General features: G+C 41.3%; 1 protein-coding gene across 1 annotated transcript in view; it reads right to left on the reverse strand.

Annotated features, from left to right (window-relative positions):
* ASXL3 (ASXL transcriptional regulator 3) overlaps window positions 1-15125 on the reverse strand; it is a 104738-nt gene that overhangs the window by 58603 nt on the left and 31010 nt on the right. The window contains exons 4-5 of the mRNA XM_059707379.1: window positions 14305-14422; window positions 13202-13321 (exon numbers count right to left, since the gene is read on the reverse strand). Of these exons, the coding sequence (XP_059563362.1) occupies window positions 13202-13321; window positions 14305-14422 (238 nt within the window). The remainder of the gene's footprint in view (window positions 1-13201; window positions 13322-14304; window positions 14423-15125) is intronic.

The raw sequence follows: 15125 nt of genomic DNA on the forward strand, positions 1-15125 counted from the left end.
CTCTGTAAAAAATCAATAAAATATGTTTTAAAAAATGGTATTTCAGAAGGAAATCTCAAAGCTTCTTTGTGTTCCTACTTGCCTAAGTTGTCTTTAATTTTCATCATGCATACTTCACTCAATGCTTCCATATTTCTGTCTCAAAGGAGCACCAGTTCTAGATAAAGAAGTATTTTATGTTCGTCTAATTCACCAGAATTTTAAAAAAATTGGGGGAGCATAAGTGGTAGCAAGTACAATATTTGTACATTCTATAATACACAGAATGAATAATAATAGTGCTGGGAATTTAATAGAGATACGGGTAGCACCAATAGCTCTGGGGTCCCCATGTGTCAGGTAGAGCACCAAGCACTGGATTATTTCAGAAGACTCATCCAGGTTATTTTGAGAGCAATAATGTATAAAGCAATCCTTTATAAAAATATCAGCTGCATGGTCTGCAAAGCCAGTATGCTTTGAAGGATAATTCTACAACGCAAGGCGCACTGGCCTCCAACAGGATGGCATATATAGAGGTCACAACTGGCAATGCCAGCACAAGAAAGTAACCTACCATGAGGGGCAGTCAGCTGATGCATCAAACTGAAGAATTTCCACTCTTAGCTACTTGAGTTAAGAGAACCATTTGAATGTGATATTAATGGAGTGTATTTTCAATCATTTGTTGATAAATTACAGCTTATGAGCTATAGCCAGTCCAACTGTTTAGATTCCCTAGGTCTACCTCTGCATTACAATTCAGAGTTGAATAGTTGTGATGGAAATCACATGACCTGCAAAGCCTACTGCATTGCCTCTCTGTCCTCTGATAGAAAAATTACTGGCCTTTGTTTTAAACAATTAGAGACAAAAGAAGGAATAAAAACCATTATATAAAAACAGGACACTATGATCAAAAAAAATAGACACATTTGAAATATGACCATATAAAATGTCTAAGGAAATTAGTTCTTTAAAAATTTTAAAAAATTCAATGAACACAGCAGAAGAAAGAATACACACACACACACACACACACACACACACACACATATTAGGCGTGCGCCTAAATGTCCATCCAACCGGTAGCTATGATGTGCACTGACCACCAGGGGGCAGACGCTCAAAACAGGAGCTGCCATGATGCACACTGGCCATTTAAAAAGAAACGGCACTGCGGAGCTGGCGCCCACAAAGCAACTTTCACCTCCCCCCCAAGTGGGACACAGGCCCCGCCACCACCCAGGAGCGACACTCCACCAAATCGCAGCTAATGCTGCCAAGACCCCATGACGCAAAGTGTGGCCCCCAGCCCAGCCCGGAAACGGTCGCTGGGGGTGCCGGTTAATGATGTCACGTAGCAACGTGGCTTCCTGTCCCTAGCGACTAGCCTCCTTGGAGTTTCTTCAGCCCAGGAACATGACTTGCTTTGTAGCCAGGTGCAAACATTTTACACTGTAACCAAATGTCTGTGAAGTGTTTTCCCATGCCTCATCTCATTTGATCCTTAGATAAGTCCTGGAGTAGTAGGAGACTGGGTAGAATCCTATTTTCTTTTCATTAGCCGGAAAATGGAGATTTAGAAAGCTTAGAAACTTGACCCGACTGAAAAGAAGTAAGAAATGGTAGACCTTAAAAATGACTTCAGGTTTTCTCACTGTGCAGAATATAGTCAAACACTGCTGCAGTTAAATATTTTACCCTTTGTTCTCCCTGGGTGATCTACAATAATAATCTGCTTCATGTTGATATTTACTGCTGTGTTGCTGACAATTCCTTGAAAGAGAAGTTGGGGTGCTTCACTGGGCTGGAAAAAGTTTAGCTAAATCAGAAAGCAGGTCGAATTAAGCAAATTTATCTATCTACCTATCTACACACACACACACACACACACACACACACACACACACACACACACATATAAAGCTCTCGCTGGCATCAATCACATGCATGTTTCAATCTGTAATTGTTGATCGTGAATTTGGTTGACACTTCTATTATAGAGAAAGGGCGAGTAGCGATGTTAAAATATTTCTTCTAATTAATTTCCTTTCAATGTGCATGGATCTGCGCACTGGGCCTCTAGTTATTAAATAAAATATAGAGTTGGTAAAATATCTAGAATACAGCACATAAGATGATGAGTAAAAAAACACGATAGAGAACGAAATACAGGGAATGGAATAAGTAGTCTGAGTGCATATCTGTATGAGTTTCAGAACAAAAGCACACAGCAGGTGGCAGAAAAGCAATAGTTGAAGAGCTAATGGCTGAAATCTTTAGAATTGAAAAAAATGATGAGTCCTCAGATAAAGCAAGGCTCCAACTCTGAAGGACAAATATCCATGTGATATGTTGAAATCACAAAACATCAAAAAAAAAAAAGAATATCTTAAACAGTTTTGAACAAAAATAGATTACCTCAAAAGGGATGACAATAAGACCGAAACCTTATCCTCAACAGATAACAGATGACAGTGAAATATCAAAGGGCCAAGAGAAAATAAGTGTCGATCTAGAATTTCATTGAAAACAGTCTCTCAAAACGGCAATGGCACGAGAACATTTTCAGTATCCAAAATGGAAACTAACCCTTAAAGAACTGTGCTAAAATAACCAGTAAATGTTCTTAACAAATAATTAAGTTGAAGAAAGAATGAGCAAGTAGCAAAAGCAATGTGTCAACTAAAAGACTAACAGAAACAAGTCCAAATATACTTAATGGTGAAAAAAAATACTAATAACTAATGAGTGTTAAAACAAGTGGAAATACAATAGTGGAGAATCATCGCAAGGGGATGGGAAGGTGTGATTGGACTGAGAATACTGTAAAACCCTGGCATGTTTTGGGAACAGGAGAGAAACAGGCTAGTTCTTGACTTTGTTAAAACTCTATAGGTAGCCAGTGGGGGTCAGGGGGAGGACTCATAACTTCAAAATAAATGCATGGGAGGAAAACTCAATCAAATGGAAGGTATAAAAGGAGGAGAACTTTTAAAGAAATAATTCACTGGGAAATATATTGACCTTAAGCCTGCATCTATTTAAATAGGATAGCATTCAAAATCTAAAACTGAGAGACTTGAAAAGAGAAACTGGAATTATACAATGCTAGAGGGAAGTCTTAAGATATTTGATCGGAAATTGCAATATCAGACAAAAAACTTGTCTTAAGAATACAGAGGACATCAGCAACTCAATAATCCATCTTGTACCGATGAATTTAACCTAGGGCACTGCACGGAGACCTTCAGAAAAAGCAATGTTTTTGTCAGCACTCCAGGGACAGTAAGAAAACAAACATAAACAAAACCAAAAAACTGACCAGTGAGTCTCAACAAATACTAGAGAATAATATAAAACCTCATCTTTCTTTTCACAAAGAAATATAAGTAGGTATCACTAACACGAACACAGCAACTGTTCAGTCCTCACATACCCATCATTATTTGCACATTCAAAAACACATTTCTAAATATTTCATAAGTTAAAGGGAAAAAGTTGCAACAAAAATTACAAAATATTTTGATTCTGAATGATAATGTTAAAATTTGTAAATTGAAGCTCAATAGGTTCTAAAGGCAAATTGTATATATTAGAGAGTGGAAAAAATATTGAAAATTCACTTGTTAAAGTGAATTCACTTGTTAAAGGTACACATCAAGAAGTTAATACATGAACCCAGGAATAAAAACTTGAGAAAGAAAAATACGAAAAATTTAAAAATTAAGATAGGCAGTCATGAAATTTAAAAAAGGACAAAATAGTTTTTCTTTTATTAGACTAATAAAATAGGCATACCTCTAGAAAGAGATAGCATCAATGAACATGAATAGGAATGAAAGGTAGGCACGTAGTTTGAGATAAATTATAGGTTTACAAGGCAAAAGTAGTTATATAGAGATTTTATTTTATTTTATTTTATTTTTTTTTCTGATCATCAGATTATTTATTCACTTGATTCTTAGATTCATTGTTGATAGATGCATATTTGTTGTTCATAATTTGTATCTTTACCTTTTTCTTCCTCTTCCTCTTCTTAAAGGATACCTTTCAGCATTTCATATAATCCTGGTTTGGTGGTGATGAACTCCTTTAGCTTTTCCTTATCTGTGAAGCTCTTTATCTGACCTTCAATTCTGAATGATAGCTTTGCTGGATAAAGTAATCTTGGTTGTAGGTTCTTGGTATTCATCACTTTGAATATTTCTTGCCACTCCCTTCTGGCCTGCAAAGTTTCTGTTGAGAAATCAGCTGACAGTCGTATGGGTATTCCCTTGTAGGTAACTGAGTTTCTTTCTCTTGCTGTTTTTAAGATTCTCTCTTTATCTTTTGCTCTTGGCATTTTAATTATGATGTGTCTTGGTGTGGTCCTCTTTGGATTCCTTTTGTTTGGGGTTCTCCGCGCTTCTTGGACCTGTAAGTCCATTTCTTTCACCAGGTGGGGGAAGTTTTCTGTCATTATTTCTTCAAATAGGTTTTCAATATCTTGCTCTCTCTCATCTTCTGGCACCCCTATAATTCTGATGTTGGTACGCCTGAAGCTGTCCCAGAGGCTCCTTACACTATCCTCGCATTTTTGGATTCTTTTTTCATTTTGCTTTTCCGGTTGGATGTTTTTTGCTTCCTCGCATTTCAAATCATTGACTTGATTCTTGCGGTCCTCTGGTCTGCTGTCGGGCGTCTGTATAATATTCGTTATTTCAGTCCGTGTGTGCTTAATTTCTAGTTGGTTCCCCAATATAAGATCGAGGGTCTTATTAGTTTTCGTGTAGATCTCATTAAGTTTATCGGCAGCTTCTAAACAGTTCTTGAGAGACCTTAAAAGTGTGGTTCTGAACTCTATTTCTTCCATTGACAATTTTGTCCTGTTTCTTTGTCTCCGCATTTTGTTATGCTTCCTTGGTGCACCCCCTAGTGGTCTTTGTTCGCAGTCTTATAGATAAATCTTGATTGTTGTAGCTAATTCCAGGGAGGGTTTGACCTCCAAGCCAAGTGGCTATGAGAATCAGCTGCGTCAGCAGTGAGAGAACTTCTGTCCTCTAGGGAGGTGCTAATCTAGCCTTTGCCTGAGGCTATCCGGCAAATGGTTCTGCGCTGGGCTTGGGCGGGGCGGGTCGCACAGGATCAACAGGGTGGGCCGGAGAGAGCAGTTATGGCGGCTCTCAGTCCTGTCCCCAGGGGCTCTGCCTCTCTGGGTCCCAGCACCCTTTGCAAAGCTCAGAGAGAAAGCTGCACTCGCTCTGACTTAAGCCAGACAGTCCTGCTTCTCCCGTTTGAGTCTGGGTCCCTAAAGACTCACCCGGATCTGGTGCTCAGAGTCTGCGACTCCCTCCCGATTGAAAACAACAACCGCGCCCTCCGCCGCCAGCCCGCTCCGCGCACTCCGCACCTCAGAATTTGACTTCAGCACTGCGCCTCCTCTGAGTGTCCATATGCATTTCTCTTTCCTCCTAGTTGTAGGACTTCCACTCAGCCAGCGTTCCTGTGGTTCTGGGTGATGTCCCTTCCGTTTTTTGGTTTCACTTTTGAAGTAGTTGTTCAAAGCAGCAAACTCCGGCGTTAACCTATGCCGCCATCTTGGTTCTCCTCGTTATATAGAGATTTTAAAAAGCACAAGTAATACTAAGACTTTAGCCAGTATCTTTGAAGACAAACTGTTATGTTTATAAACTTTCACATTTAACTTAAAAGTAGAAAACCTGAATGAATTTATAAAATCTCTTAAAAAATGGATAAATAGGCAACCCCCCAGCCTACATGCGCACAAAGCACTTATCAGAAACAGCTCTGAAGATGAATTTTACCAGGACACCAAGAAACTTTCCCATTACTTCATACTATACAGGTCTCAGTGACTAGGCAATGCAAGGAAGTACTTTAGTTCACTTTATGAAGTTCATAGAACCTTTATTCCAAAGTAAGGATAAAGACAGAAAGAGAGAACATTTCTTGGCCAATCTCACTTATAAACACAAAAAGTACAAAAGCTGTATCTATCTTTTAAAAATCTAAAGCAAATCTCACAAACTCCTAATGTTTGTTGAGTCACGGTGTGGATGTGTACACGTCTGCTTCATTAGATTCTGTATTTTTCTCTCTGTTTGAAGTACTTGACAATTAAAACAAAAAGACCACGGGGTGAGAATAGGGAAGAATCTGCTTACCTTCCTCAGAGGCAAAGGTAAAACCTAGAGGCAGAAATGTTGAAAATAGAGGGAAGGCATTTGCTTAGTTGTTTTTTATGGCCTGGAGATTCTCAATATGAAGGAACTGGGGTCGCTTACCAACAGTAATTCTGATTGGGAGGGGGCACTGGAGAAAAGAGAAAACTGAAACACTTTTGAAATACATGTTATGAGCCATGTGAGAAGTATGGATTATGCTGCTGGTTACTGTTTAGTTTGCTTCAAAATCATCAAGAATATCAGAGGGAAAAAAACGATCCAGAGAGGTACGTGGTCTTTTATGGCAACACCAAAAGACCTGCTTCAAAGATGTCCATTTAAGCAAAAGCATGTTTCATAATGTTGGAACAAAAACAGAACAGATGAAACTCTTGCTAAATTTGCTGCCACAGAGAATGTTTAATTCCTTTTTAATTCTCCTCACACACTTACTCCTAACTGGCTTAAGGACAATCCAATTATATCTGATTGCCCTAGCTTGTTAAAGCTGGTACCTCGTCTCCCTACAGTATCCAGAAAAAAGGAAAGATGCAGTCATTTTAGTGTCTAATTCCTGACACTAGAGAGTGTCAAGTATTTGAGGGCCATGGGAGGAGAAAGAGAAGCCACAGTGAGAGTCTCTGCTATAGGAGCACCAGGATGATTCCAAGATAAAAACCATGGGCTTGTGTCCAAACAGGGCCAGGGCAAGTTTCTGTTATGTTGACCAAAGGGACTTGGAAGAGCACCAGTCTCAGGAGAGGCTGCAGACGTCGGTGCTCCCGTGGATCAGTGGGTAGAACGCTGGCAGAAACACTCAGACTCCCAGAAGGGACCCACACAGGATTTACACACAAAACACAAACCCCAAGACACACCGTTGACATGGGAGCAGGAGCACAGGCCAGGGCAGACCAGAGCGCGTGGGACCAGAGGAAAATACAGAAGGAGTTCAGAACGAAAAGAGCGCTTCATTGCCTCATTGGAACTGAGAGGAAGGTTCTGAAAGAGCTCGGAGAAGAAACACAGAAGCTTTCCAAGAGTGAAGTCTAAGGGGTACACATGTATCTGAGGTCAAAATCACACCTTCTATGACGAGGGTCCGCATAGCCTTCACACATGAAAAACCGTGTAGAGAGTCTACCAGGGAGCACTGAATCCATTGAAATATAGTACCGGGGTCATGAACTATGGGAATGCTGACTGCAGAACAGAATATAAATGTTAACAACGATGTATAAAAAAATAATAAAACTAACCAAGACAGGGAGGTAGGAGGGGCTACGCGTGTAATTATTTCCCTGTCCTTTACAATATACTGTCCAACGTTAAATGAATACTTAAAAAAGATAATTACTCCTCTTCCAGTTTTTTCATTTATTTAATACCTTTGGAGAGACCTTTTAGCAATAAATAGATCTCGTGGCAATGGTTAGCAATACTGTTTTAAAATTTTACTTCTGTTCTTTTTTAGTAGGCAGCCTGGGCTTACTTAAATTTTATACTTTTAATTTAAATGGCATAATACAGTTTCTCAGTGATGACCTCTGGCTAGACTTACACATGAAGAGATGTCAAATCTGTTATAAAACACTGAGAGAGATTATTTTGGATGATAGATTGAGGCTTATTTTTCAAGTCTTATTTTTCTGCATTGATTTATTCTTAAAGTATATAACATTTTATGAAACCAGTAATGTTATCATTCTTCACTACAAAAAAGATTAAACCAAATAAAATATATTGGAATGAATCCCAGAAGTTGGGCTCAGCAAGCACATTTATTCCAAACCCCTCAGAGACATCCATTACAATCTTAGGCGAGTTGGCAGGCACTCTGTAAACTCCTTCTGAGTGGGTAGGAAGAGCTATCATTAAAAACTGGTTTAGGTAAATGACCCCTGATTTTAGCTATGGGAACATGTGAGAAATTAATTTGTAAGAGAGTGGTAGGAGAGAATAGCATTAAACAATTTTTTAGATGTGTACAATCCACCCTCCAAGTGTCCTGGACTCCATGAGATGATAATGTACCAGGGTTCTCTCTGAAGACTCCACAGGGGAGCTTTTAAATGAGTTTCATCCTTTGCTAAGATAAGCAGACAGGATATTAAACCAACTGATTAGGCAAGAAACACATGTACTTTAAACCCCATTTTCAGCTGTCACCTACCTCTCAGCTCATTGGATGTGGTAGTCTAATATTTACTATTATAATAACCTGCAAGACATATGATATAAAAGAGCTCTTGGAGATACTGCTAGCATTTGTTTTACGCATCACAGAATAATGTTTCCTACCGTACATGATTAAGAAATGGGGGAGGGCTAACAAAAGTTTTGTCTTTTTCTATAACATCATCAGAAAAATATTCTATAGATCTGTTTTTTTCAACTGCACTCAATTGACCCATGTCTCCTGTCTATTCCATCAGAGAGCTACTCAGAGAAATATCCTTTTACTTCCCATAAATAATCCTGGTTAAGAACAAAACAAACAGAACCAAGATAACACAAAACACCAATGTCAAAAGTAGTGGGTCCCCAGGCGGTGACATATTTCCCACAGGATCTCAAGAGCACGACCAGAACTAGAATGACTGGGGTGTCGGCGCTCACTGTGTCTATTTTTATTGTGTGCTCTAGCCCTCTCCCGGGAGCTGGCCTTGGCAGGGACCTGAGGGGCCCTGGGGGGGCATCCTCCACTGCAGGGTCCTCAGGGAAACACTGGGGTCCACTGTGTGCTGGGCTACACTCAGGAGGCTCCGAGACTCAGGTGAAACCTCCACCTCGAAAACGGTGACTATCCTGCAATTTGACAAACTAACATGGCAGAGACCAAAAAGCAAGTGCATAAGGGACGATGAAAAGTATTTCATATCCTGTTCGGGAAATCTCACAATAAGGATGAAAATTTAGATTAACACCCTCAAGGCTGATATTTACTGAGTTTAGTGTCAGAATTACCTGAAATTAGAAACGACTTGTAGCATTTGTTTTCGTTCAGAATTAGAGGCCCGATGCACGAAATTCATGCAAGGGGCTCAGCCCTCACAGCCATGGCGGCTGCCTCAGCCCTTGCAGCCCCAGAAGGTCATCCGGAAGGACGTCCGGAAGGTCGTTCGGCTGTCAGGTCTAATTAGCATATTATGCTTTTATTATCATAGATGGCTTCAGTAGATTAGGGCTTTTATACAGTTACCTCTACCTGGAGATGGCAAAGGAGGTGAAAACCGCATTTCTGAAACTGTAGAATTGGATGTCTAACTGCTGGGAAAACAGATAATGAAGAACCAGTTCTCCCCATCTGGCTGGCTGGGAGTGCTGGTTGTTCATCTTCCTTCACATTGGTTCTGGAGCTAACATTGGTCCTCAAAGAATGACCTATCCCGAGAGCACAGGTGTCCTGGGAGAGGTCATTTTATTCCAGGGTATCTAAGTAACTTGCCTACTATGCAGAAACCTATGGGATACCTCATCCATCCAGACAAACCTACTAGCCCATCTGGTTGCCTATAAATAATGCATTCAAAACTTAGTCAGCTCTGGCTGAGTAGCTCAGTTGGTTAGAGTGTTGTTCCAGTACGTCAAGGGTCAAGGTTACAGGTTCAATCCCAAGTCAGGGCACATACAAGAATCAACCAATGAATGCATCAATAAGTGGAACAGCAAAATTGATGTATGTCTCTTTATCTCTCTCTCTCTCTCACCCTCCCTCCCTCCTCCTCTCTCTCATCAATAAATATAAATTTAAAACGTGTATTTAGCACCTTCTAATAAGAGGGATATAAGGGGTGTGGTGAGAGCCTCGAAGATGGACAGAAGGTCATTATTTGAAAAAAATGAGCAAGGTTAATGGCAGTGGTTGGAGAGCAAAATCTCCATCAATGTGCCTTACAGAGTGCTAAACACCATCCAAACTACAATGCTTCACAGCACAGAGAATCTTCCACCCTGCCAGCTCCCTCAGGCCAGAGAGCATCGGAACAATCCTTCCTGAAAGAGACGCGGCTACTGTCTGGAGATGGTCACATTTAAGGCGCTTCCTGTCATTTTGCATTTTTTCACTTTTCACTCTAGAGTATTGGGCTTCATAAGTACTATTGACTTCATTGCCACAAAATAAGCCACGCCCCTAAGCTGCTTGCTAGGTTAGAGTCAGTCACACTTCCTTCCCAGTAATTACCTGTTTATCTTGACAAATGTTTACCGTAATTGACTTAATTTAATTCCACCTTTTTCCTCATCTCTTTCATTTTACACGATCAGCCAAAAAATCTTAGAGTTGCTCATTCTCCTTGTTAGAGTAACTAGGGTGCCTGCATTTTTTTGTTTGTTTAACCCCCACCCGAGGATAAGAGTGGAAGGGAGGGAAGGGAGAAAAAGAGAGAGAGAGGCAGATAGAGAAATATTGATGTTCGAGAGACACATAGATTGGTTGCCTCCTGCACACACCCCACGTGCCCCTATTGGGGCAGGGATGGAACCTGCATCCCAGGTACGTGCCCTTGACTGGGAATCCAACTGGAGACCCTGCAGGAGCTGACACTTCACACCAGCCAGGGCTAGAGTTCTCGCATTTTAACACCTCTGGCAGACTCATGTGACAGAGGGCCATGCTGCTCTTCAGTGGTCTCCATAGGTCTACCAAATCGGCTAAAGCAGTGGTCGGCAAACTGCGGCTCACAAGCCACATGCGGCTCTTTGGCCCCTTGAGTGTGGCTCTTCCTAAGCCTTAGGAGTACCCTAATTAAGTTGATAACAATGTACCTACCTATATATTTTAAGTTTAAAAAATTTGGCTCTCAAAAGAAATTTCAATTGTTGTCCTGTTGATATTTCGCTCTGTTGACTAATGAGTCTGCCGACCACTGAGCTAAAGGATTTGACAGTCAGGCCATATCCAAGATGAGCTGTTTAGACTGGAGTTAGCTGTGCCTTCACTTGTATCTTAGCTGTGTCATTGATGGGTCTGGGCAAACCTCCTTAATCCTCTGGTCCTGTTTCTTCAGCTGAAGAAAGTGGAAATAATTCTACTGTACATCATTGAAGTGAGGACTAAATGAGGAATCTTCTGTCTAAACACCTAGACCATTGCATTCAACATGGGCATGAATATGAGTTTACTGCTCCATTCTTTCATTAAGGGGCTTCATTATTTCTAGCACTTTGAGGTCTAAAAGAAAGCAGGTTAAAAAGAACACAGCAATCTCCTTTATTGCCTTTTTAATTTGCTAACAAGTCAGCTAAAATACTCTCACAATACAATTTTTAACAAGCGAGCTTCTTCCTGGCATGCAGGACTCCTAGGCAACAATTAGATAATGAGATCCTGGCTGCAGACCTGAGCGCCTGCGAGGATGCTGATGGCCAGCACACAATGGCCTTGACTTCCAGGCCTGAAGTTAGCTAAGCAATTAAACAGCAAGGCCTGTGCCTTGACATTTTTTAGCATATATTTTCATTGATTTCAGAGAGGAAGGGAAAGGGAGAGAGAGATAGAAACATCAATGATGAGAGAGGATCATTGATCAGCTGACTCCTGCACACTCCACACTGGGGATCGAGCCTGCAACTTGACCGGGAGTCAAACCGTGACCTCCTGGTTCATAGGTTGGTTGATACTCAACCACTGAGCAACGCCGGCCGGGTGAATTTTCTGATATGATGCTGAATTTACTGAGTTTCTCAGCAGACTATTTTTAATTGAAGGTCAATGACTTTTCAACCACTTTGGGTATCATAATATGGCATTTTTTTAGGACATTCTTTACATATCATTCTCCCATGACAGTTTTCTACTTCAGAAGCTACTCATGTTAAAGAATTGATTTTACAACCCCCCAAAAGGCTAGTAGAAAAATAAAAACTACATCAGTATATGTGTAAGTGTGATTATACACAAACACACACATACGTTTGAGGCTACACAAAAACTATAAAATTATTTAGCTTTGGAAATAATGCAAAAGAGATCATTATGCTACCTTGAAAAAATTAAAAATAAATTCTGCTTCCTGGGAGATATCTAAAAAATATAGCAAGACTTATTAAATGTGCCTAGGAGTTAGCAAAATTCCTGGTGTATAATAGGTAATCAATAAACCTTTACTAAAACACTAAAAATAAATGCATCACAATCTTGCTTGAATTTTGCAAACAGAAAAACTCTACAAAGAAGAACTACCCTAAATTTCCAAGAAAATAAGTGCAGAACCAGGAATAAAGTTCAGGTCAGTAAATGTGTAGTTTCTATCATTTTACAAAACGTTACGATCATTATCACTGCCCTTCTTGAGGGGTGAAGTAACTAAGAGAAATGAAGCCATTTGGCCCAGACTTCCAGCAAGGCCGAATCGGCAGAGAACGGCAGTGTGCCGCCCAGGAGCGGTTTGTTTTCATTGTTCCTTCTCATCTTCCTTCTCCCCTGGCTGCTGCTGTGGAGTTCCTGATGAGATGTTATCCGGAAGGGGATCTTCAGAAGAAACTCTGGCGCTGACTTGTAAGACCCATGGACGGGGTCTCCCACACTGATTAGCAGCTTCACACTAGTTTCCAGACAAGCACAACTGACTATTTCAAGCAGCACCGATGAGAAGCAAGGCTGGGCAGCTTACTGCAGCTGACCCCCAGAACATGTACTCTCAGCCCAGTGAAGTCTTTATAAAGTTGCATTCCCCCCATATGGTATATTCTTAAGAAGTTAAATCCGGTGGCAGGAACAAAATGTTGCTCATCAAATAGAATCATACTTGGCAGATAAATACTTGTAGATGTAACTTTAAGTATCTTATCTTTAGCCTTTGTTTCGTACAATAAGGTCATTCACACATTTTAGCAATTTTTAAACAATATTTAATCATCTGAATGCTTAAGGTCATTCCATTATAACTACATTTCCTTATTTAGTACCCTTCTGGTTTAGATAAATTGGAATGATTTAAGAAATGTTTGTTTTGCCCTTAAAAAAATGTTCTGAGACTTTCCACAATTTCATTCAAAAAGATATAAATCTCTAGACTGTGAAATGTCATACTCCATTGAACACTCACCTAAACCAGACTTTTTTAACCGTTTTAAGTGCTGACTTGTTTGTTTTCCAGTGGGAGATTTTTGCCCATGTTTCATTTCTTTATCTGAGCTGTCTGCTTCACCATTTTTAGATTCGGATCCTAAAAAAGGAAATAGTTATTAGGTCATTATCTTCCTCTTGCTGTCCTTGGAAAGAAACATCTCAAATTGTCTTAAAAAGCTGTAGATATAATCTCCTTTTCTAAGAGTTAATTCACTACCTTGGGCCACAATCTGATTCCTTTACTGGCTACAAAGAGAAAGCCCAATAAATCAATCACACAGAACAAAAAGCAAGAAGAGAAGGCCTAATAGTGGCGTCAAAAACACGTTCGCTGATCTGACAGCTTATAAAAGAAACACTGAGATCTTTTGTAAAAATACTCCAGTAAGCTCCAACAATATTATATCACTTAGAGACGATGCAAGACAGGAAGCTGAAGCAAGAAGAGAAGCTCAGAGAGAGAGAGAGAGAGAGAGAGAGAGAGATATCGTACCTTTATAAATAACTTTACGTTGCAGTAGGCACAGAAAATGCAGCCATCGGTATATCACAAACAGAACGGCACATCGCTGATGAAGTGACAGGAGGTAAATTAGAAAAGGTCAGGCCTGCGCTGAGGTGGGAAGGATGTGGCCAGAACACGAAACCTAATCAAGGATGCCCGGTGTTGCAGCCGAGGACCGCAAAACAATGCACACCCCCCGAACTGCTGCTGCGGGCAGTGCCCATCAGCGTGCGGTCCACCATTAAAGTTCCACGTCCACACAGAAGCAAAGCAAGAGCAAACACCCCACCTAGAAGTGCCGTTTCTTATCCCTACTGACGCGAGCAAAGGAAGTCCTTTGCTGATGGGTGAGCTGGTACCTTTGTTTAAGGAGCAAAACACCCTGTGTCTTTTAATCACTGAAAGAGTCAAAAGGTATAGAAACATTGGGCCACAATCTGAATTAACTCCTAGAAACATTAAACAGAACCTCGAGTGGAACCATTGCTCAGTTGCAGGGAGAATTCCTGGAATCTCCCTTCAGCGAGGAAGTCTCCCGGGGGGAGCCTGGCCCGCGGACCCTTTCGGCTCTTTACCTGACGGCGAATCCGACTGCTCGTCAGACACCTTCAGGGGTGTCAGCACCACGCGGGGGACAGTCTTGTTGACCATCACTGAGACTCCATTTCTCCTTTTCTGCTGCTGCCTCAGAGCCTACGAGACATGGCAATAAAGTAGAACATAAAAATACAGCCCCAACGGTTTCTCGTGATTGAATTAAATGATCCATTTGCCCATTAGATAGAGCCTTTTATGAGACTTAAACGCACAGAGCTACTCATTTGTCAGGATTCGCAATAGCCACCTTCAGGTCATTTTCCCTCCAAACCCACAATCGGCCTTTGGCCAAGGGTGTCACCCCGAGACCCTCTCGGGTACCATTCAGAAAACAAAGCCCACAAAGGCCTGCTCCCCCTTTGCCGTGGGGCCGGAAAGCCCACGGGAGGAGAAGCCACGATGCCCAAGTAACATACACGTCAAAGGCATGTGTCCAGACCGGGATGGAAAGCTCCGCGTCTGCGCGTCCCTGGCAGGTGCGCCCTCCGCTGCTCAGCCAGTCACGGTGACAGCGAGTGTCATCAGTATGTACAGCGGGTGGGGACACAGTATTGATGCGCTCGCTCGGCCGCGGGCAGCGCCGCACAGAACCGCGGGACCTGGCAGGAATCGTTTATTTCTGCGAAGGGAATCAGTCCTCATCTTGGAAACCTGGCAGCGCGTGGCTCTGCTGCTGGCTTGACTTTGGGCATTAACCTTCAGGACACGAGCCTGACGGCCTCTGGCAGATCCCGGAGAAAAATAAACCGAGACGAGAATCAATCTCTGCAAATGGGAGTGTTGCGTGATTCATAAATGA

This window comes from Myotis daubentonii, chromosome 8 (assembly GCF_963259705.1).
Source record: "Myotis daubentonii chromosome 8, mMyoDau2.1, whole genome shotgun sequence".
Lineage (NCBI taxonomy): Eukaryota > Metazoa > Chordata > Mammalia > Chiroptera > Vespertilionidae > Myotis > Myotis daubentonii.